The sequence below is a fragment of the Sminthopsis crassicaudata genome, chromosome 4 (assembly GCF_048593235.1).
Source record: "Sminthopsis crassicaudata isolate SCR6 chromosome 4, ASM4859323v1, whole genome shotgun sequence".
Lineage (NCBI taxonomy): Eukaryota > Metazoa > Chordata > Mammalia > Dasyuromorphia > Dasyuridae > Sminthopsis > Sminthopsis crassicaudata.
This window is the reverse complement of record NC_133620.1, coordinates 436,601,639-436,627,436: the sequence shown is the minus strand read 5'-3', so window position 1 is coordinate 436,627,436 and position 25,798 is coordinate 436,601,639. Positions and strand designations below refer to the sequence as shown.

Here is a 25,798-nt window from a genome sequence, read left to right as displayed (position 1 = left end):
GCCAGTGCTCAAGGGATCTAAGTATTCTAAATATAACTAGAGTGCAAAGAGGAATAAAGGTTCTACATTTCACATAGTGATTTCACATGCATGATTCCATCTGTTCCTCAAAGCATACCTTTGGGGTATGAATGTTACTGCTACAAGGAGGTTATATTAATCAAACTGACAAAAGTCACATCTCTAAGTCATTATCAGAGCCAACTTTAGAATTCAGTCCTTCTGGCTCCAACAGCCCACTAGTTAGTAAGGGGTCTCTAAACTACTAGACATCTGAAGGGATCAGTTTATTCCCTTCAGATTCTGAGCTATAAAATCAAGAAAGAAAAGGCAGACTCTACATGGATGGAAGTAACTGTGAATTTCATTTTGTGACATTATGCTCACTTTATTAAATGCTACACATATAGAGCCAAATCTATCTTGACCTCACTTTCCCTTCAAAGATAACGAGGAGAAACTTCTCAAAAGCCCTAAAATTGACTCAATTATCAACTCAATGCTTCCCACATCAAGAGTTCTGTCCAGAATAGAAAACACAAATGACTATTCAAAGGCTGCCTGGACTTATCACAACATTTAAGTGTAAGACAAAGCTACATCAATCTCTTGTGTTGCTTTCTATTACAAGAGAAAAATGAAACAGAAATGTTAACAATAGTAAATCAACAAATAATCTCTCTCATAAGACATTTATTTAGGATAATAATTTATTTATGTAATTGTATAACATGCACACAACTATAAGGACTGCTCATATAAATGAGTATAATAATTCTGATTTATTGAAAACAGGGAAAATATAATGTTTCAAGTACAATATTGCTAAGACAACTTTAATTTTTAAGGATCTGGGTTAAAAACTGAAATAATGCAATTTGATAAAATCAACTTACCAAATATATTAGTGGAATGTCCTTTCATAGCAATGGGTTTGAGTTCATTGTGTCCCCAGCCATATTTCCTATAATTGCTCCAGGCATGTTTCATCATCTGAAGAGACAAAAATTTTAATATATCACTTTAGATATCCACAGCATTATTTTCTCTAAAAAGTTTGTAATAAAGGATTAATCTCCTTAATTTTTATTTACAATTTCTTTTTTATTCTATCACAATGTTAATAGTTAAATTTATAATATTAAAACAAAACTCCCTTGAGCCAAAATTGTTCATCACTGAAAAGAACAATACACAGAATACTACACAAATCATTTTCAAAGTATGCCAATTAAAGGATATACCATCAAACTATAGTTTCACTTATCACATCACTCAGGCTACACATTTCAATATCCGAACTATATAATACTACTACAAATTCATCCTTATAAACTTAGTTTATGTGATGTTATTTTTTCTATATGAAAATGATGATGTTAACCTACCATAAAGAAAGCAAGTACTGAAAATTATTTGTCCACTATTTTGTATGGATTTATTTTGCTATCTCCAGATTCAGTCTCCTACTTCTGCAGTTTTATTTCATACTGTTTTACTCCATGAATTCTACGCTGCAGTCAAAAAAGACTATTCTGTAACTCCCAAAATGACTCATCCTTTCTCACCTTCAAGCTTCTCCACACATGGCTTCCTGGAGTATCCTCCTCCCGTCTTCATTTTGTCTACTCAATTAACTCCTATCCAACCATTAAAATTCAATTCAAATTCCACAGATTCTGTGAACACTTTCTTAATTCTTTTCCCCTAGAAATAAGCATACTTCCCACAATACTGTATACTGCAGCATCTGTTCTTGTGTCTTTTTCTTTCATTGAACTGAATTCTAAGAGAATCATAACCTTCTCTTTTCTTAACTTTGTATATCTTCCAAGGCTTACATAGAGTTCTCCAAAGAATAGGTAAATATTTACGAAGTTGAGCTGGCCATCTTATCCACTTCTATGCTTACCACTATGAACTTCACACAGATGACCTCTAAAATTTTATCTCCATTCCTAATATGTCTATAAAGATCCAGGCCCCTATTCCAACTGTTTGCTAGGTATTTCTTTTTGCACTTTGATATTCTATGGCTCAATAATCTCATCGTATTAGTACCTCCACCCAACAAGCAGACCATAAACCATTCATAACTACTTATCCTGTGTGACACACTCTGCCTGTAAAGGGAGAAAGAAATACAAATGAATCACACAAAACCTGACACAGATGCACAATATAAATTGCAAACTTCAATTATCCAAATTCTGTTGAGGAGTCCTCTCTTCCAAAAGCAGCAGAGCAATAAATAAATTCTTGACTTGCCTTCTAATTTCACTCTATAAAGAGGAAAAGGAATCAGCAATGCTATTATTCTATAACACATTGTGACTAACAAAAATAATTAGTTGCAATAAAAATAAAAAGAAATTTGATATAAAATGAACACTAAGTCTTAAAATACACATGAGAGATATTAAGAAAACTGCACACAAAAAGGAAAGAAAATGGAAAAATTCTGCACATACAAATCATTAGTTTTTTCTTTCTAGAAATGGATAGCCTCTTTCAGCATGAATACTTCAGAACTGTCAGATTATTTTTGATCGGAATACTAAGTCTTTCATAGTCAATCGGGACAGACTAAAGTGTGAAATAAATGTGTAATAAGCCTAGAAAGAGGTTGGAGCCATGTAGTCAAGGACTTAATCCTACACAGAATTTTGATCCAAGAATCAAGAAGGTTAATTTTCTGAACAAAGGATGTATGATTAACAAAGTTAGGTCTGTATATCAATTTGGCAGCAACAGAGATAATCAAGATATTGTGTTAGTCTAAATGAAGGTATAGGAAGCGATTAAGACAGGTACCAAGAGAGTATGCAAAAGGAAAGCATCATAATCAATGTCAAATGCTGTAAAGTCACCGAGAAACGCAGTACTTCAGAAAAAGTAAACATCAAATTTGTCAGTAAAGGGATCCCTTTTGAGGGAGGAGAAGGTAAAAAGCCAAACTGTAAAGAGAGGGCAGGAAGTAGAGGCAAGGAGAAGAAAAGAGTGTGGTTGTGTGAGGAAAAATTATGCTTTAAGAAAATGTTTGGGTTACTATGAGGTTTGGGGTTTTTTTTTGGGGGGGTTGTTATTATTATTATTTTTTTTTTTTTAGGATGAGATTTGGAGGCATTTTTAGGGCTAGGAAAAAAAATAAATCCTGTGTTTTTCCCCATGTGCTTTCCACTCCTCCACTAATTACACCTTGTCTGTTGAGAGTTGCTCTTTCTCAAGAATCTTTTGATTTTAATTTGAGTAAGGGTCACTGCCCCACTTATTTTTTGGGAGGCATTTGGGGTTACATGATTTGCAACTAAGTGTCTCCATCCTGCTTCCTACACAGGCAGTTCTTGTAAATTTTCTCTCTTCAAGTCTCCCCTACTTCTCTCAACATTAAAGGAATAAATGAAAATCTGAGGAAAAGAAAATGATAACAAAGACAATCTAGTTTAAAAAAAAAAAAGGGGGAGGAGAGAACTGATGTAGAGGTAGCAAAGACAAGGGACCATCTTCAATATATATCCTCCTAGAATAAGGAGAAGAAAATGGGGGAATAATGTAGAGAAATTTGGGTATGTAATAAAAGGAGCTTATTTTTCAGAGAAAATTTGAAACGAATGGCCTCTATTTTCTTAGGCATACTTTGTGAAGATTTTCTGCTAAGTGGCTGGGCAGAGAGAAGTAAGGAAGACTTGAAGAGAGAAAATTTACAAGAACTGCCTGGATAGGACTGCTTTGCAGTTAGGGCCTAGCTGAGATGAGCTGGTTCCAAAGCTCAGTGTGCCCAGTCAGAACGGAGTAGCTTGAGGGCATGGCACACAGAGCGCCAGCATTCAAATCAAATCAAGTGCAAATTCTGCCACAGGCCTTAGAGCCATGTAACTGAGGTCAGTCACAAGGCCCCAAACAATCTGTTCATGGGTGGACATGGGAGATAATAATTGTCCCTTACATTATATCAAACATGTAATACTTTGCAAACCTTAAAGTGCTATATACATGTTCCTGTTATTAGAAATCAGGCAGCTAGATGGGCACAGATAGATAAGCCACAGTGCTGGGCTGGAAATCAGGATGACTCATCTTCCTGAGTTCAAATCTGGTCTCAGACACTTAGTTTCAAATCATGTAACCCCAAATGCCTCCCAAAAAATGAGTGGGGCAGTGACCCTTACCCAAATTAAAATCAGAAACTTTTGAGAAAGAAAAACTTTCAATAGGCAAGGGTGCAATCAATGGAGGAGTGCAAAACACAAGCTGCAAAACATAGGATTATATAGACCCTAATATCCCCTTCTGACCTCTTCTGCCATTAGCCAGGAAGTCCAGGCTTATGTTCAATCTATTCAGAAATGAAAAATTTACTCAGAAGCAAAGAATGCTAGCCAGTGATACACTCTACCATTAATGGAGACCTTGTCAAGAAAAGGGCAGGGGGAACAGGAGGGAAATATATGTTTACCTTAGATAGCAAACACCTGTGCCTTTTGGCGAACGCACAACTTGTTATTGCAATGCTAAGTTATAATTGGGATATAGGTCAAGGCCACATTCTTATGAGAAGTTTATCCCATTCAAAAAGAAAAAGGGAGACAGTGATTTTAAAAATTATTTAAAAATGAGCTTGTCCAATCTCCAATTGATAAGTGGTCAAAGGATATGAACAAACAATTCTCAGATAAAGAAAATGAAACTATTTCTAGTCATATGAAAAGATGCTCCAGATCATTATTAATCAGAGAAATGCAAATTAAGACAACTCTGAGATACCACTACACACCTGTCAGATTGGCTAAGATGACAGCAACAAATAATGAAGAATGTTGGAGGGGATGTGGGAAAACTGGGACACTGATACATTGTTGGTGGAGTTGTGAAAGAATCCAGCCATTCTGGAGAGTAATTTGGAACTATGCCCAAAAAGTTATCAAACTGTGCATACCCTTTGACCCAGCATTGCTGTTATTAGGATTATATCCCAAAGAAATACTAAAGAAGGGAAAGGGACCTGTATGTGTAAGAATGTTTGTGGCAGCCCTTTTTGTGGTGGCCAGAAACTGGAAACTGGATGCCCCTCAATTGGAGAATGGATGAATAAATTGTGGTATATGAATATTATGGAATATTATTGTTCTGTAAGAAATGACCAACAGGATGATTTCAGAAAGACCTGAAGAGACTTACATGAAGTGATGCTGAATGAAATGAGCAGGACCAGAAGATCATTATACACTTCAACAACAATACTATATGATGATCAATTCTGATGGACGTGGCCCTCTTCAACAATGAGATGAACCAAATCAATTCCAATAGAGCAGGAATGAACTGAACCAGCTACACCCAGAGAAAGAACTCTGGGAGATGACTATGAACCACTACACAGAATTCCCAATCCCTCTAATTTTGTCCGCCTGAATTTTGGATTTCCTTCATAGGCTAAATGTACACTATATTTCAAAGTCCAATTCTTTTTGTACAACAAAATAACGATTTGGATATATATACATATATTGTTTTAACTTATACTTTAACATATTTAACATGTGTTGATCAACCTGCCATCTGGGGGAAGGAGGGGAAAAATTGGAACAAAAGGTTTGGCAATTGTCAATGTTGTAAAATTACCCATGCAAATATCTGGTAAATAAAAACTATTAAAAAAAATGAGCTTGTTTTAAACAATTCCTGGTAAAATTGTGTAAAGTATGACTAAAGATACATATATACACACATATATCCTTATTATAAGCACTATAAATAGAAAACATTATTTAATGGCCCAACACAGCTTCATCAAAAACAGTCATATCAATGATACTGAGAGGAAACAAGCAGAACCAGGAATACATTGTACATAATAATAGCAAGAATGTGTGATGATCAACTATGAAAGCCTTGGTTCTTTGCAGCAGCTCAGTGGTCTGAAACAATCCCAACAGACTTCGGACTTTTCTGCATCCAGAAAAAGATCTAGAGAGACTGAATACAAATCAATACATGCTATATTCACTTCTTTTTTCTTTTTTTTTTTTAAATCTCTCCTGTGGTTTTTCCCTTTTGCTCTGATTTTTCTCTCCCAACATGATTCATAAAGCAGTGTATATTAAAAATAAACTTACTACAATTTTTTAAAAAGTCATGTCAAGTCAACCTCATTTTTTTTTATTTTTACACTTACAAGATTTATAAGACCATAAAATAAATACCACTGATTCAGTATGCCTATATAGTATTTCAGCAAAAATACTCTAGGGACCTGTCCTTGGCCCTGAACTATGGAATAAAGAATGTAAATAAAAGTATAGATAGCATATTTATAAAATTTGCAGCTGACACAAAGCTAGAAGAATGTCTAAGAAATTGGATGATTGTTGAGATCCAAGGATAAAGCAACAGGCCAAATCAATAAAATATTCTGTAAAGATAAACATAAAAATACTACTTCTTCACCACTTAGGGGGCAGAACTGACAACAAAAAAAGATGACTGACACAAATTCAGAGCTGAATTAATATGAAATAATAAAAGAGAAATGAATGCTAAATCTTAAACTTGACTTCACAGATACAAAATGGCTGGGGGAAGGGAAGAGAGGGAAGCCAGAGGTAGAAGGACCAGAGTTACCCAATAGTTTATACGGGAAAGTTGTTTACATTTTAGAGGACAGCTCAACATGAATTAACAGTGACTTAGTAGCCCAAAACATTAATACAACCTAGACTGCATTCAGAGAGGAACTTCTTTTAAGAGAATTAAGAATTAAGATTATGATCACTCTGCACTTGTCCTTGTCAAATCGTATCTGCAATTTTGTACTTCCTTCTCCTAAAAGCCTGGCACAGAGCCTGGCTCTTGGAAACTGCTTAATAAATGTCTTTGAATTGATTGATTCAGGGCACCAAATTTTAGGAAGGACACCAAAAAACTGGAGAGTGATTAGAAAGTTGAAGGGTCTTAAGCCCACACTACATGAAAATTGGCTGAAGAAATGAGAATGCTTAGGTGATATACACAAGAACTATCTCTTCTCTGTAATCCCTATGATACTAGAATTATTCAAATGAAAAACATTATTAAGTTCTATAAGCTCACCCTAATACAAGTTCTATTTAAATCTTTCAGTCTTACCTGACTTTTCATTGGTTTTTGCTGATCTTGTAAAATTAAGTCTTGATTAATATAATTAATGTAACACACTTAGCCTATATTGAATTTTACCCTTAATCAAATATGATAAATCCACTTTTTATATTCTGATATATGAAATGAGAAATTATTTCCTCTCTGATATAAACAACTGTCAAATCATCCAACATTTCATTTGGCAACCCCCCAAAAAATCTGCCTAAATTTCAGTTTTACATAATTATCGAGTTAGCTGTTATAGATTTAAGATTTTAACAATAATCTTGTCTTTTTTCAAACCGATGTCACCGTTTTGATATTGAACAATATCACATACCCTTTTTTCCTTGATCCATACTTCCCTCTAGGTTTCCATAGTACTATTTTCTCTGAATGGAATAAACTGAGTGAAGACTTCTCATATAAGAATAGGGCTTCAATGACAGCACCCTCCCCCCTTTTTTTGAGGCTCGGGTTAAGTGACTTGCCCAGGGTTAGGAAGTGTTAAGTGTCTGAGACCACATTTGAACTCGGGTCCTCCTGAATTCAAGGCTGGTGCTCTATCTACTGCGCCACCTAGCTGCCCCCTAATGACAGCCCTTTTTGTAGTGGCAAGGAACTGAAAACTGAATGGATGCCTATCAATTGGTGAATGGCTGAATAAATTGTATATGCATGTTATAGAATATTTTGCTCTGTAAGAAACAACCAGCAGGATGATTTCAGAAAGGCCTGGAGAGACTTTATATGAACTGATGCTGAATGAAGTGAGCAGAACCAGGAGATCATTATGGCAACAAGAAGACTATACAATGATCAATTCAGATGGACGTGTCTCTCTTCAACAATGAGATGATTCAAACCAGTTCCAATTGTTCAGTGATGAAGAGAGCCATCTACACCCAGAGAGAGGTCTGTGGGAACTGAGTGTGGACCACAACATAACATTCTCACTCTGTTGTTTGCTTGCATTTTTTTTTCTTTCTTCTTGATCTGATTTTTCTTGTGCAGTAACATTTTATAAATATATATAAAATATATTGGATTTAACATGTATTGGGCATCTGCCAGCTTAGGGAGAGGATGAGGGGAAGGAGGAGAAAATTTGGAACAAAAGGTTTTGCATATGTTTTGTAAATAAAAATATTTAATAAAAAAATAAAATAATAACGTATGCTTTGATCCGAGAAAAAAAAATATATATGGTTTCAAGCTTTATAACTTAAAACTCTGAAATAACAAGTTGTACTACAGCCCAAAGCCACAGATGTTTAATTATCTTGAATGTCATTGGCTAGTATTTTTTGTCTATGGGCGGATTAGAAAAAAGCAAGGTAGTAGGGGACCCCAGTGTTCAGGCAAGAAGAAAAGACACAAAGGAGGGAGGGAGGAAAGAGAGAAGAAAAGAGAAAAATACAGAATGAATGAATGAAAATGAATATATTTCTAAGATAGAAGGATAGTGACAGGAAATGTTAACCCTTTCCATTTCAGGATTCCTGGGAATCACCCCCTTATATTTAAGCTGTGCCATACATAATCTGTTTCCCTTTGACTTTGATCCATTTATCCCAACTCTGTCATCTGAAGCCAAACAGTATAACTAAACCTACTTCCTTGTAACAAACTTTCAAGAACTGGAAAACCTAAAACATTTTTTCCCCAGGTCTCCTCTTCACTAAGCTAAATTACTACATTTTGTTCAAAAAAAAAAAAAAAAAAAAAAAATCCCCTACTGTCCTGGTTACTTTTCTCTAAGCACTCTCAAGCTCATCAAATGCCTCCTAAAAAAAATGATAGCCTAAAGTAAACACAATACTCCATAGCAACTACAAACATCACCTGAATACTTTTGTTTTGGTTCTTTTAAAATACCCAAAATTCATTACCAAATAAACTATTTAAACCCCTAGACTTTTATATTTCATTTTTAAAAATTCATTATTCAAATCTATAATGACTTCTTAGAGCTCAATTCTGTCATTAACGTATGAGAAATCCCTCTTGGCTTCACCTTAGCTCCAAATCTGAAGGGCATGATTTCAAAGTCTTCATCCAAATCGCCAATTAAAAAAAATTATATATCAACTACATAGTAGCTGTGTGAACACTCCTTCAAAATTGATATCTAGCAAAGAAACAGATTTGTCAATAAATTTTGCTGGAAATTATGACAAAACATCAACAAACATAATGTTGCTAGCCAATTCAGAATCAAAAACTTTGGGACTTGGCAGGAAATTATATGATACAGAGTTCAGTCACCCAATAGCCCCAGGATATTAATACTAAAAGAAGACAGACTTTGCATCACTTTGCCCAAATTCTTCAGCTTAGAAATGAGGAAACCAAAACCTACACAGATAAATGATTAATCTAAGATCATAGAGCTTTCTAATGGCCAAATAACAGGCAACAATTGGGTCCTTTTAATTCCCAGGCCAGCACTTTTTGCCCCCAAATTACCATTCTAACTTTTATTCTCCACAGACTGAATAAATGAGTAAGTCTCTAAAATAGGACAAAAAAACCACACAGAAGACTGTACGCAAAGAATACTAGATAATACACAAATTAAGCCTCGATCTGTGTAGAGTTAATAACACATCACAGGATTTAGAGCAGGAAGAGATGTTTGGGAATCTTCTGTAGAGATTTATAGAAAGATAAATTGAAATTCACGTAAGTAGTTATTTTACCCAGCATCCCAAAGGCTGTAACAGAACATTTTTAGGTGGGTCTTGACTTCAAGTATATGATGTTTCCCTCAAGAGAGGGTAAATTCTTTGATGACAGTATTCATTCTTATTTTTATATCTCTAGCATACAACACAATGCTTGATACATAGTAGAGTCTGCTTACTGACTGGCTGGGTCAGGTCTTCCTGACTCCAAAGACAACAATCTACTGCACCATTGAGCTATATATTTAAGTAAGAAAATATGAGTTAAGCATTTGCCATAGACAAGTTATACTAGGAAGGATAGGAAACTCACAAAAATGTGCTTCTGAAGTTATAATGACAAAGCTTTTCCATGAAAAGAAAATCAGGAAAGTATCTAAAAAGGCCAATGTGGAAATTCAGGGGATGATTAATTCACACTTTTAAACCAACTTAACAATTTTACATGACAAGTATAGAAGAGTGAAGTAAGAACAGGGAGCTGCCAATCAAACAAATAAGCACTTTGTTAAGCAACCACTATCACAGAACGTAGGCCAAACACTAAAGAAACAAAGACATAATCTGTGTCAAGGTGCCATTCCATTGAGGAAGATAATATATCTAAATACAAGTATCTACTAAATAAATACAAAGCAATTAGAAAATAATTAGGAAGTAATTAGGAAAGAAGGTAATAGTCCATCATGCACCAAGGGTAGGAACAAGATCAGACTGGGACACATTTAGGATATGTTTTTGAGATGGTAAATAGAGAAGTACAGCACAACTCTGAATATGGAATATTTAAAGACCTCGGACTTGTTTTGTTTTATTTTTTAACTATAATGAAAAATATATAACAACTAAAGGGATAAATAGCTCAATTTGAAGTGAGTTGATGAAAATAAAGACTAAAGGAAATTGTTCAATTCTAATCTTGTGGGTCCTCCCTACCCTGAAGACAAAGTCTCTAGTCTTAAAAAGGACAGAAGACCAACTAACAGGGATCTGATGCACAAAATATGGGGAGAAAAAAAAAGAAAAACAACACTTTTTTGACTGAATGAATAATAGCATTCTCTAAATCAGAAGTTCTCAAAATGTGGTCCTTGGACTCTTGGGGGTCAGTCATCTAATTTCATAGTAATATCAAGACATTATTCATCTATGAAAACTCTTTTCTAATTAAAAATCTGAGTAATTAATAATCAATTTATTAATTAGGCTGGCTAACATTCAAATTGATGGTAAGATTTTCTCTCAGTAACCAAAACTCCCTAACAGATATACCGAATGATTTAATATATTTTTAGAAAAGCACGTGGCCTTTACAGGTATAAACCAACCCTGATTGGTTTATAATTAATGAGCTGCTAGGCATTTAAATAAGAAGGTAGACCAAGTCAGCTCCTTGCTGAGAATGCAACTTAATTAGGAAACTCAGCCACTTACAGCAATCAGGATAAGGGAATCTCCATCAACCAATTCTGGTTGGTGGTCTCCTTCATGAACAGGATTACCCCAACTCCAATGAAGGAGTACCAGGACATTGATTTGGGTCAGAAATTCACCTAGATTAAATTTTGTTTATACTCTCAAAAGAAATAAATGTCTTCTGGTTGGTAAGCAGATTTGGACAATCTCATCCATCAGCTTTGTCCTGTAAACACTGGTTGAATGACCTTAAAGAGGCCAGGTTCTAAACAAAAGCCTGGATCCCAATTTAATAATTGGGAAAATTATTAAATTAATTTAATTTATTATTGTTATTATTTAATTTTATTTATTTAAATTTTATAATTTAATTTAACAAAATACTAAATAAAATAATTATCTAATTGATTAAATTGAATTAAATTATTAAAAATTGGGAAAAATAAGCTTCATAAATACTTACTGACTTAATCAGTAAAAAAACATGGGTAGATATGACGGTGGATGGCTGTGAGCATGATGTGTGCATATGCAGGTGCATGGGGAGGGGGGGAAAGGGGGAGGGAAGATGCATGATAATATCAATGTTAGGAAGTACTCTTTCCACTACTACAGACTTCAGCATCTCCGTAACTTAGTAGATCTTCTTTCAGAGTAATTATGAACAAAAAATTATCATCTTACATCCAAAGTGGATACAAGTTTATCTGAATTTAATTAAGCTGATCCTCAGAAAACACAAATTCATATTCCAAACCTTTCCACATTGACAGAGGAGTTGCTAAAGCTTGTGTCTAACTGTATGTAAGAAAGCAGGGTCACCACCACAGCAAAAAGAAATAACAGAAGAGGAGTTTGGTAAATAAAATCTTTTTAGATTATAATTATTTAGATACCAAGTTTCAATCACTTTTTATAGTATCCTGAAAGTCATATGTGATTAAATATTCAATACATACCTGGATAAATGATGACAAGAAAACAGTTTTAGATATGGCCAATCAGTCATTAAACATTACAGGTTTTCTGAATGACACAGTAACATAGGACAAGTAAATAATATAATAATGACCACAACAGCAATAAAAATACATAATATTCACATTTCATATTACTATAAATATCACAAGAAACCATCCTACTTACAATTACCCAAGAATGAGAAAAAAAAGAGACTTTGAGAGAACCTAGGGATTTCCCTCCCAACAAGGATGTAACATACAAAGTCATAAACAATACTGATCCAAAAATATACAAAAAGTATGCCAACTAACTCCCCAGTATAAATTTCAACTCTTTACCTCCTTAATTTTTTCTCTCTTTTCTCTGGTGTCTTCATCTTCAGGTTCTCCACCATTTATTCCTATGAGATTAGGTAAAGGGACTGGTGGCAGTGGCTTGGTTTCTTTCTTCTTTATCTCCTGGGCTATTTTATTTTTCTCTGTTTCGATCTCAGCTTGTATTGTCTCCCTAGATTTCTTTAGTTTCTCTTTTGCCTCTTCTAAAGCTCGCTCATGATCAGCACGAATTTTATTTCTCAGCCGTTCCTCTTCTTCCCTGAGAAATAAGCAAGGAGGAAAAAAGGGAGCAATTAGAAGCTGACTCAATAAGAAGAACTTATACAACAAACTTTATGTTATAAAAGAACTTATATATAAAGAATATATAACTATCAGGGTATTCCACCATCTCATACTAGCTGTTTTCAATTCTTCCACTAGAAAATCCATTCTTTAATCCATTAGCAAGAGATTCAAAAATTTCTGGACATCCAAATATATGGGCATTATAGGCAAAATGACTATGAGAGTTCAAAGAACCTAGAAAATAAATAGGCATATCTAGAAATGAATGATAAAGGAAACAAGCACAGACTAACTATGACAACCAGCAAAGATCAGCCCATGTAAAGAAAAGGTAGAAATAAGATGAGGCAATAAAGATAAAAAGGAAAACAAAAGAAAAGAGAATATAGAAATATTTGGGCCAAGAAGACAGAAAAAAAAAAATGAAAGGAAAATACAAAAGAGCTAAATGGAAAATCATGTGTGCTTAAATCAACATTTTTTAATACACTGTGGATCTTAATTGGTCAGCAATAAACACCTACTAAGTTCTAGGCACAAGGGATACAAAGAAAAACAAGATGATATAGTGCCTGCCCTCAAAGAACTTTTCTTCCATAATAAGAAACATGTAGGCATTTAAGTAAACTCAAAAAAATTTGTATTGCAACGTCACCAGTTGGGCTTGAAGAACGCATGAAGAAGAATATTTAAATAAGCTTTAAATCATAAGTTGGAAATAAGCTGTAAAGGATTTACTCTATTAGCTCCTAAAAGCCAGAGATCCAATGGAGTTAAGCTGGTGAGGTAATATAGTCATAGCTATGTTGTAGAACTATTATTTTAGCAAACGTGGAGGTTAGGAACGAGAAAAGATAGGAAACTGGGAGATCATTTAGGAAGTTGTTGTTAATAGTTGAGAGAGAGATGATGTTCTGAACTAAAATAGGAGATACTATGTAAATAAGAAACAGGGACAGATACAAAGGATACGAGGAGGCAAAATGAACAAGATTTGACAAATGATGATGTATTCAAAACTGAAAGAATGGTAGTGTCACCCACAGAAATAACCAATTTAGACATTTTTTTTGCAATTAACTCTGATAATCATATAATAATTTTTATTGCCAAACCATGAAGGTTGTATCCCTAATTTAAGGAAATAACAGAACTTTTAAAAAGTATTTAAATATTAGTTCAAGAAATTAGTAATTAGTGAATATCTAAATCTTGTCCAATAATAGAGACTAAGTTGTCTACACTTATATAGTTCTACAAGATTAACACCTATTCTACAAGATTCACATTTATGATAATGTAATTATAATAGAGCATATAAGCTGGGACACACTCAGCTCACACTGACCACGGTGGCGGGGCTGTCCTCCTTCATTTCTCCATTGAAACCAAGACTCTGAAAGGCCTCCAAGAAAGCTAGCCCAAACCCCAAGCAGGGAGACAAGACTGTGAAGGAGATAATAAAGAATTTGGACTTTATCCCTGGCTATTCTTGTGGTGATTAATGTGCTGAAATGAAGGCTGGTCCAAAGACCTCCAAAAAACCAACCAGAACATTACAAACTTTCACAATAAGAATATGTCCTGTGTAAAAAAATCAGTTTTGAATTTAATGCTAGACACTAAATAAAATGTCAAAGTCACAACCCCCTTTCTTTAGTTTTATAGTCTCATTAGCAATACATATATATACACAGAGAAAAATACACAGTAGCATACAAAAATGTTGGAAAATACAACATGATATCATAAAGTTACTGGTGATTTCTTTTAACTATCTGATAGCCTTTTCTTAACTTCTTTCTAACATTTGATTTTACTGACCACCTTAACCTCCCTTAGATACTAGCTCTCCTTTCTAAATTTTACAACACAGATCTTTTTAGGTTTTTCTCTTGTCTCTCTGCTCCTTCAAATCTTTTTTAGTGGATCATAATCCACATTATACCACCTAATTGTGAATATAATTCACATGTATTTAAATCTTTTCTTGTTCTATGCACTTTCATTTCATAACCTCACCAGTCCCACAACACTAACTGCCCTATATTTTAAATTAGTTGAAGACATCATAACCTCCATATGTCCAAAATAGAAAACACATCATTTTCTCCAAAGCCATACCCTTCACCTAAACTTTCCTATTTCTACCACCACTGATCCTTTCAGTCACCCATATCCACAACTTTCTTAACATTTCATTTGCATTCACACCATATATCCAATAAGTTATTATTAATCTTCTTACTTCTATCTCCACAGTATCTCTCACAATTATCCTCTTCTTTTCATTCATATAGCAATCATCCCCATTCAGCACCTTTCTACATTGGGAATCAAATGTATCTTGCTTGGCTAAGTTCATTTCACGATCTGGCTTCAACCCACCATTCTAGTGTTACTACATATACTGCCCTTCAAATACTAAGGCACAATCAAGCTGGCTGCCATCTTGTTCCTTATACACAGAACTTCATGTAGCACCTCTAAGCCTTTTTCCAATGGTTGCTCTTATTGTTTGGAAAGTTCTTAATGTTGATCTTTGTCTCTTAGATTTGCTCATTTCAGAATTAGGAGATCATTATACACGGCAACAATATGATGACCAATTCTGATGGACATGGCTCTTTTCAACAATGAGATGATTCAAAACCAGTTCTATTTGTGCAGTGATGAAGAGAGCCATCTACACCCAGAGAGAGAACCATGGCAACAGAGTGGAACACAACATAGCTTTCTCATTCTCTGTTATTTGCTTGCATTTTGTTTTCTTTGTCAGTTTTTCTTTTTCTTCCTCCTTGATCTGATTTTTCTTGTGCAACAAAATATGTATACATATATTAGATCTAACATGTATTTCAACATATTTAAGTTATATCGGACTACTTGCCAGCTAGGGGAGGGGTGGGGGGAAGGAGGGGAAAATTTGGGGAAAAAAGGTCATGCAAGGATCAATGTTGGAAAAATTACCCATGCATATGCTTTGTAAATAAAAAGCTTTAACAATAATAATCAAAATAAATGAATGAATGAATGATTTGCTCATTTCTTCAAAGTGAGGCTCAAATATGACCAGCTACATGAAGCTTTTCTGGCTGTCTACCAACAGTCCCCCCAATCACTTTGTATGTGTTTTACATATATATATCTGCCTCAACAGAATGTAGTCCTTGAGGACAAGAACTATGTTGTATCAAATAAATGCACATAAATTCTCAGCATTTTTATACATCACCAACAAAATCCAACAGCAAGAGATACAAAGAGAAATTCCATTCAAAATAATTGTTGAATATCTGGGAATCTATCTACCAAAGGAAAATCAGGAATATGAGCAAAATTATAAAACACGTGTCACATAAATAAAGTCAGATTTAAATAATTGTTAAGACATTCAGTGCTCTTGGATAGGCCGAGTGAATATAATAAAGATGACAATACTCCCTAAACTAATCTATTTATTTAGTGCTATACCAATCAGACTCCCAAAAAACTATTTTAATGACCTAGAAAAAATAACAACAAAATTCATATGGAAGAACAAAAGGTCGAGAATTTCAAGGGAATTGATGAAAAATAAATAAATAAATAAAAGTCAAATGAAGGTGGCCTAGCTGTACCTGATCTAAAACTATATTGTAAAGCAGCAGTCACCAAAACCATTTGGTATTGGCTAAGAAAGACTAGTCGCTCAGTGGAACAGATTCGGTTCACAGGACAAAATAATAAACAACTATAGCAATCTAGTGTTTGACAAACCCAAAGATCCCAACTTTTGGGATAAGAACTCATTATTTGACAAAAACTTCTGGGAAAAATTAGGCATGGACCCACACTTAACACCATACACCAAAATAAGATCAAAATGGGTCCATGTTTTAGGCATAAAGAACGAGATCATAAATTACAGGAACAGAGGATAGTTTACCTCTCAGACTTGTGGAGAAGAAAGGAATTTGTGACCAAAGGAGAACTAGAGATCATTATTGATCACAAAATAGAAGATTTTGATTACATCAAATTAAAAAGCTTTTATACAAACAAAACTAATGCAAACAAAATTAGAAGGGAAGTAACAAATTGGGAAAATATTTTTTACAGTTTATTAGGGTCTGATAAAGGTCTCATTTCCAAAATATATAGAGAACTGACTAATTTATAAGAAATCAAGCAATTCTCCAATTGATAAATGGTCAAAGGATATGAACAGACAATTTTTCAGATGATGAAATTGAAACTATTCTCACTCATATGAATGAGTGTTCCAAATCACTATTGATCAGAGAAATGCAAATTAAGACAACTCTGAGACACCACTACATACCTGTCAGATTGGCTAAGATGACAGGAAAAAATAATGATGAATGTTGGAGGGGCTGTGGAAAAACTGAGACACTGATGCAATGGAGTTGTGAAAGAATCCAGCCATTCTGGAGAGCAATTTGGAACTATGCCCCAAAAGTTATCAAACTGTGCATACCCTTTGTTTGATCCAGCATTGCCATTACTGGGCTTACATCCCAAAGAAATACTAAAGAAGGGAAAGGGACCTGTATGTGCCAAAATGTTTGTGGCAGCCCTTTTTGTAGTGGCTAGAAACTGGAAGTTGAATGGATGCCCATCAGTTGGAGAATGGTTGGGTAAATTATGGTATATGAAGGTTATGGAATAGTATTGCTCTGTAAGAAATGACCAGCAGGAGGAATACAGAGAGGCTTGGAGAGACTTATATGAACTGATGCTGAGTGAAACGAGCAGAACCAGAAGATCTATACACTTCAACAATACTGTATGAGGATGTATTCTGATGGAAGTAGATATCTTCAACAAAGAGAAGATCTAATCCAGTTCCAATTGATCAATGATGGACAGAATCAGCTACACTCAGAAAAGGAACACTGGGAAATTAGTGTAAACTGTTTACATTTTTGTTTGTCTTCCCAGGTTATTTTTAACCTTCTAAATCCAATTCTTCCTGTGCAACAAGAAATTCAGTTCTGCACACATATATTGTATCTAGGATATACTATAACACATTTAACATGTATGGGAATGCCTGCCATCTGGGGAGGGTGTGGAGGGAAGGAGGGGAAAATTCAGAATAGAAGTGAGTGCAAGGGATAATGTAAAAAATTACCCATGCATATGTACTGTCAAAAAAATATATAATTATAAAATTAATTTTAAAAAATAAAGTATCCAAAAAAAAAAAAAAAAAAAAAAAGAATTATGCTGTATCACCAAAGCTTAGTACGATGTGTGGCACATATTATTGTACTGCTTAATAACTGGATACTGAATGATTCATTGATAATATGTGATGAGAGAAGAAAAGGCTCAGTTTGGCATAGAACCATCTAAGAAAGATTCAGAGTATGGACATGCAACTAAAAAAAGCTAGAAAATGAAAAAAATTGTAATCACTACATAAATGCCAAATATTAAATTCTAAAAACCAAGAGAAATTAACAAAATTGAAAGTAATAAAACTATTGAACTATTAATTAAAACTAAGATCTGTTTTTATGAAAAAAAATTACATAAATCTTTGCTTAATTTGTCTAAAAGAAAACAAAAAAAAAAAAATTTTTTTTTGGAGGCTGGGGTTAAGTGACTTGCCCAGGGTCACACAACTAGGAAGTGTTAAGTGTCTGAGACCAGATTTGAACTCAAATCTGAATTCAAGTGCTCTATCCACTGCGACACCTAGCTGCCCCAAAAACCAAATTATTACAATCAAAAATGAAAAGGGTGAATTCACCACCAATGAAGGGGAAATTAAAGGAAGAATTAGGAACTATTTTGTCAATCATATGCTAATATACAACCTAAGTAAAATGGATGAATATTTACAAAAACATAAATTGCCCAGCTTAACAGAAAAAAATATTTACAACCCCATTTTAGAAAAAAGAAATTGAATAAGCCATTAACTTAATCCCTAAGAAAAATCTCCTGGACAAAATGGGTTTACAAATGAATTCTACCAAACAATTCCTCTATTATATTAACTATTTGGAAAAAAATTAAATGAAGGAGAGCAACCAATCACCAGCACTTTACATGACAGAGAGAGAAGGGAAAGAGAGAGGGGGGGAGGGAGGAAAGAAAGAGAGGGTGGGAAGAGAAAGAGGGGGGAAGAGAGAGAAAGAGAAGGGAAAGAGATAGAAAGGGGGAGAAGAGGAGAGAAAAGGAGAGGAGAGGAGAGGCAAGGGGAGGGGAGAGACAGAGAGAAGGAGAAATAAAGAAAGAGAGGGGAGAGGGAAGGGGAGAGGGAAAGGGAAAGGGAGAGAGAAAAAAGGAACAGGGGCAGGGAGAAGGAAAGAGGAAGGGAGAGGGAGATGGGGAAAAGGAGGGGGAGGGGAAGAGAGATTTAAAAAGATGGGCTGGTCCCAAGATATAAGGCAAAGGATAACCAGTAGACACTCTGTGTGCAAATTAGCACCTTCTAAATGGCAACAGCAACTACATTTAGACCCTTCATTGAATATTTGTGGATAAATAAGATACGTAAGATGGATGGAATAAGCAAACATGAATAAGTTGCAATCTATATTGTTAGAGATGATATAGATTATAGATCTATTTCAGTATTTGAGAATGTGACATATATATACATATATACACATAATAAATTGTGAGTTTAAAGTGACAAGATACACAAATTAACATTAATTTGTTGTGGGCTTTTTTTTTTTTTTTTTTTTTTGTAAAGCTGTGGAAGTTTGTAACACTTTAAAATATTTGAATGGCTTCTTCACTTTTTTTTTTAGATAAAGACATCTTCTAAGAGAATAGATTACCACTATCCACACTTTCTCATTCCTTGTGACTCTTTTCCATATTATCCTCTAAGTTTTCTACTCCAGAAGAGGTTCATACAATGTGCCACCTACAAAGAATTGTCTTCTTTACAGAAGCCAATTTTCATTCAAAATGAGTCTCTCTATTGCCTTTTATGTAACACAATTTTGATTATTCATTGCCACATATTATTACCAAAGACCAATAGTAAGATTTTCATAATAAAGGGGTAATAAGAGAGTAGAAATAGTAGGAATCTTTAAACTTTGTCAAAAAGCAGATTCGAATGATAGTACTCTTATCAACCATTAATAGTGACAGTGTCTGTTGGACAGTCTCTTGCTAATTTTGATAAAAGGATATAGTTAAAAACTTTGAAGAGTCATAAGGTGACTCATGTATAAAAGGTGATGAGGTAAAAGATTTGGGGGAGGGGAAGAAAATCACTAAAATCAACAAGGCTTTTCCCTTGTAAAGTAAATGGTACTCACAATCTATTTACATTCTGAGTAATATGGGAATGTATTCCATTCATTTTTGCTCAAGAATTCTCAGAGGGCAGAGACTGATCCATAAGGAGAAAGTGATATCAAAGAATGGGATAAGAAAAAAGGACACAGTGAAAAGGAAAACAGAGAAGTCAGGTTTGTTTGTTTCCTTTACTCCTCCCCTTGAGATTAGATGATAGAAGTATAAAAAATGAGGTAACATATCAGCAAACTACAAAGTCTCAATCACAAAGTTTGCATTAAATTATTTATATTCTCTCTGCCTACCGGACACCAGAATTCTCAGAGGTCAGAGACTAGTAAGTAGCCAAGGAGAAGGAAGTAGTAAGAAATATGATGAGATTAACACATGAAGAGCAGAAAAACTCAAGTGAAAAAGATGACAGAAGGAGGAATTAGGTTTGTTGCTGTTTTAAATATACAGTATTTAAGTAATTAAAGATCTCTAGTATTAAGTATTTCAGATTAACTTTTGGTACAATCTGGGCCACAAAAATAGAATACTATCAAAGAAAAAATGAATTAGCTATCTTTCCCATTTTCTTGTAATCCAAAAATTTGATTAAAATATCTTCTATGTTTTTATCAGTCAGCAATAAAATATTAGACTTGAAGAGGTACAAGGACAAGCCTTTCATCATGTCACCAAAAAAAAAAAAAAAACCAACCTTTAAGCGGAAATCAGCTGATGAACTTAAATTTATTAAAAATGCAGTCTAGGTTTCTTCTGCGTCAATTATTTCTCCCAATGCAAATTAGACAAAAATGGATAGATCTAATAAATTTCAGTAAGTACTTCATGCTTCAAATAAATATTCCAGGAAGACAGCACAACTATCTATTAACCACATCAGTTCCATATATTATTGTACAACTTTTCATCACTAAGTCACTAAACACCATTACTCATTTCTTCTTCTTGGTGTCAGTAAATGCAAGAATGTAAAAAGAAGCAAGATGGCTACATTCTTCAAATTAGCATCTAATTTGTCACCAGGACAATTCCAAGAAACAGAAAATACTCACCTGAAGATCAGTTATTGTTAAATACACTTCTAGAAATAATTATAGGTAATGTTCACAAGGTGCCTGTGAATCTCTCAAGCTTGTGAGATTTTGCAGGCCCAATATTATAATCTTGTTAAAGTGCTTTACAAGTTTTGCTTTAAGAATTCTGATGAGATCTTACAACTCTCACCTTAGTGGCCACACATGATATTTACCCTGATAAAAACTTTCTGGGATTTGTGTGGGGGCTATCTAAATGGAATGTGTATATATTCTACTTGTAAAATCAGAACCACAGAGCTAAAGAAAAGTGAGAATCTAGAGAGCTCCCACTCATCTAATCTGTCAAGTGGTGAAGGAAGTAGCTTGGGAGAGAAATGACTACTCACTACATTAATCCTAAAAGATTTCATATTGGATTAAGGAGAATTAACGTGGAATAATATTTCTCTCCCTTAAAATCTAGCTACAATAAAGATCAAGCAGTGGAAACTGACTAGAAATGCCCATAGCAGTTCATCTAGCTTGTTAGGATCTATTTGGCAAGGTGCTGCTTATTTGAAAGATATGAGGCTCTTCCCTCCTTTTTTGCAGGACAGGAAATAAACCCTTCCTATTTTTAGGGAACAGACCCTCATATTTATTATCTGGCTCCAAATAAAAGGGTATTTTCTCCTGTTATTCTCGATTTCATTATTTTACTTATCAAGCTTTCAGCCTTAATTGATTCTTTACAATATATTCAGATTCTTTTTCTTCCATCTTATCTTAATATCCTTCATCCTCTCTAGTAAAATACAATATAAAGGGGAATTCCTCAAGTACTTTCACTTCTCAGATGAAAACAAGTAGTGAGTGCCTTGGGGAATAAGGCAAACACAGCAAAATCTTGTAAGGGATGGTTAAGACAGAGGAAGTAGCCAAGATAAGCAAAAAGAAAATAAGAGTGCTCTTAGTTGCTCTTCATGAATTCAAGTCCTGAAAGAAGGGGCAGTTGGGATGATTACTAAGCTTCTGTCAGCGATAGCTCAAAAGACTAAAGAAAATGGGAATTGTACTTCAGGTCTGAAGAAGAACAAATATTAGTCTAATTTTCAAAAAAGTGAAGAGATTACACAGTAATAAGCAAACTAAAAATCATCAAGTAAGGTAATGAACATTCTAGAAAACGAATCAGTGATCACAAAGACGTTAACCAACCTTGGACTGAACTGCAAGGTATAGGAAGGAGGTGATAATCCACTCAACTAGAAAGAAGGAGTAACAATCCTTTATGATTTCCCTTGCTCATAATACATGGAGTATTCAACTCAGTTCTGGTGGTCACAGTTTATAGTAAGGGCATTGTCCAGATGAGGGCAATAAGAATAGTCAAAGTCCTTCTGTCCAATCCCATAAAACTGGATGAAGGAACCTGGGTATTTTATCTAAAAAGGAAAAAGACGAATTGGGAGAGGCAGGACAGACACATAAATAGCTATCTTTAAGTACTTTCTGAAGGGTTGTTTTCAGCTATATGACACTGTGGATAGAGCACCAGCCCAGAATTCAGGAGACCTGAGTTCAAAAAGGGCCTCAGATACTGGGTGACCCCGAGCAAGTTACTTAATCCCAATTGCCTTAAAAAAAAAAAAAAAAAAAAAAGGGGGGGGTATTTCATGAAAAGAACCTCTTAGAGGACTTTCAATCTAATCTATATAATCAATCTAATCTAATCTAATAATCAATCTAATCTATCTATCATCAATCTAATAAACAAACATTTATTAAAAACTTACTCTATACCAGTTACAATGCTAGGTAATGGGGCTACAATGACCAGGTACAAAAACAAAAACAAAATTGTTCTAGTCCTCAAGGAATTACAATCTACAAGGGGAGACAATATGTAGCTACCTATACAAAAACAAAACCTATAAAAAATATAAACAAGGAAATTGAAGGCTTCAAAGGACTGGCCAGTAGCAGTCAGAAAAGGCCTCCTGAAAAAGTTCTATTTGGCTTCAGAAAGCAGAGCCAAAAATAATGTAAAAAGTTGCAAATAGGCAAACTTGGACTTGATATCCAGAAAAACAATAAGAGCTATTCATAAGTGAAATGGACTACACATACGTGTAATCAGAGCTATACATAAGTGAAAAAGTGTTAGGTTCATCATCAGTGAAAGTCTTTAAATCAAAAGACAGCCACTGATCAATTAGTTATTTTCTAATAGGTATTCTCTTTTTATGCTACAGGTTGGCATCTATTGTTTCTGAAATCCCTACAAGGAAGACAGGAAAACAATTTCTGTCTTCAAGGAACTTACAATGGATTATATATATAAATAAACACACAATAATTTAGGATTTTTAAAGTGGAGGGTCACTGAAAGACAATCAAGTTCAATTCTCTAATTTACAGATAAGGGAGCTGAGGTACACAGCCTGCCCAAGTTCACAGTTCCTAAACATTTTTTAAAACAAAATTTGAATTCACATCTTCCTGACTCCAACTTCAGCACTTGAGAGCATAAACAACTAGGGAGATGACAAAAGGAGCTAAACTTTCAAAAAATTATGGTTTCAGTAGAGAAAGGGTTTTTTTCCCATTCTCAAACTGTTGTTTTTTTTTTTTTTGGGGGGGGGGAAGCAGATGGGTTGAAGGCCCTAGATGACACAATGCCAAATATATAAGTTTTTCTAGATGAAGTACTAATAAATCACTAAAACCAGATAAAACTTGCTTTGAAAGTTTTAAGGAAATCAAGAAAAAGTGAAATTAGTTAATAGCTGGTCAAAATGGTCATCATAAATTATAACCATGACAGATCATTAGTGAATAAATACAGTAAGACGTCCCCCTAAAATAAGCAATCACTTTCATTCTGTCTAGGCTGGCAAGATCATTTTTTAAAAAAATAAAGTAAAATCACTATGTACAAACAATTGGATCAAAAACAATATTATGGCTTCCATAAAAGGGAAGAAGGGAGAAATCTTACCTCTTTAATAAGGTATAATCTGTTTATATTTTCATAAAATACTGAAAATATTTACAGATAAAAGCTATTTTGAAAAATACTTATCTCAAAGTTAGTTTTCTCCCCTCTTTCAAATCTAATTTTCTTGGCTTCTACCCACATTTTCCTGGCCAATCATATCATCATCAATGAGGATGTATTCATCCATGACCCCTAGCTATGAATGAAAGATCTACCAGGTTTGACACATGCAATGGGGCCTACCTGAAACAAGGCTATTGACCCTGAAAAAAATGTTTATTTTAATGTTAAATCTATGACCAAATTTTTAAAACCAAAAATTAGCTTACTGACTGTTTCTGCAAGACTTCAAAAGTAAAGCAATCTTATTATCTTCATTTCCTTTCTGAAAAACTTTTATTACTATCAAGTTTATCTTAAACTTTCCTTGGAAGTTTTGATTTATTTGATACATTCATAATACAAATTCCCCTATATCTGAAGGGTAGTTTTATTTCAAAATCCATACAAATATGTCTTCATCCAGATCAATTAGTCCCAAACTTTTAACTGCTATTTCCATATCATCTAAAAGTTCTATTTTCTCAATAATCCAAAGAAATAAATGAACATTAAATGAGCTACCCACAGGATGATATGACCTTTTACAAGTAGTTCATGACATCAGACAAGTAATAAAAGCTAGTCTCCAAATTTACTGATTAAGAACTCATCATTTTTACTATTGAGCATGGCTTATATTAAAGAGAGAAAGAAATGTAGTCTTATGAAAAAAGCTACAATTCATACAGTGAAAAAGCTGAGGCTATCAAAAAATTACATATGACTATATATATATACACACACACATACATACAGTAGACATTCATGTAAAATTGTGATTTTTCGCTGGAGTTTTTTGTTAAAAGATATCTGCATGTTTCTAGTAAGAAACTTCATTTTAAATAGGTTGCTGACTAAAGCCAATTTATCTAATATAGAAACATGATAGAACTTTCTAATTTGCAAATAGAAACAAAGTTGCAAATTTCTCATTGAAAAACAAAAAAAAGGACCTCTAGGTGGCCCAGTGGCTAAAGTGCTGGGCCTGGAGTCAGGAAGTCTCACACACTTCCTAGCTATGTGAGCTTCTATTTCATCTTCTATAAAATGAGTTGGAGAAAGAAATGGCAAGTCACTGTGATTATTTTTTGCCAAGATAACCCCAAGTAGGATCACAAAGAGTCAGAGACAAATGAAACAACAACAAAAAAGAAATTCTACAAAAACCCTGACAAGAGTCAAACAAACTCAAGATACAGCTTGATGATGAAATAGACACCAAGGGAGGTCAATACCCAAATGTAGACAATTGGTTCAGAACTAAAAATGAAAAAAAAAAAAAAAAAATCTAAAGTTTGTGTTTCTGAGAAACATAACAGCTGTGTGCCATCAATCTTTTCCAAGAATTAGAAGAAGTACTGGACAAAACATACACTCATCACTTGAAGGGGGCATTCGTGTTTCTTCTCTCCAGAATATCTGTGAGATTGATCTATACACAAATTCAAAAGCAAGAAGCAGACTTAAATAATTTTCTTTTCTCATTCAAACAACTGATTCAGAAGTGCAATTAATACAATTCCCTGCTGTGCTTGGTTATTTGAAAATCATAAATATTTCCTATATGAATATAACTAAAAGTAT

The 25,798-nt window shown here is 34.1% G+C and overlaps 1 protein-coding gene across 1 annotated transcript in view; it reads right to left on the bottom strand.

Moving 5' to 3' along the window:
- MAN1A2 (mannosidase alpha class 1A member 2) overlaps nucleotides 1–25,798 on the bottom strand; it is a 200,317-nt gene that overhangs the window by 118,984 nt on the left and 55,535 nt on the right. The window contains exons 2-3 of the mRNA XM_074263218.1: nucleotides 12,524–12,779; nucleotides 897–993 (exon numbers count right to left, since the gene is read on the bottom strand). Coding sequence (XP_074119319.1) covers nucleotides 897–993; nucleotides 12,524–12,779 — 353 coding nt within the window. The remainder of the gene's footprint in view (nucleotides 1–896; nucleotides 994–12,523; nucleotides 12,780–25,798) is intronic.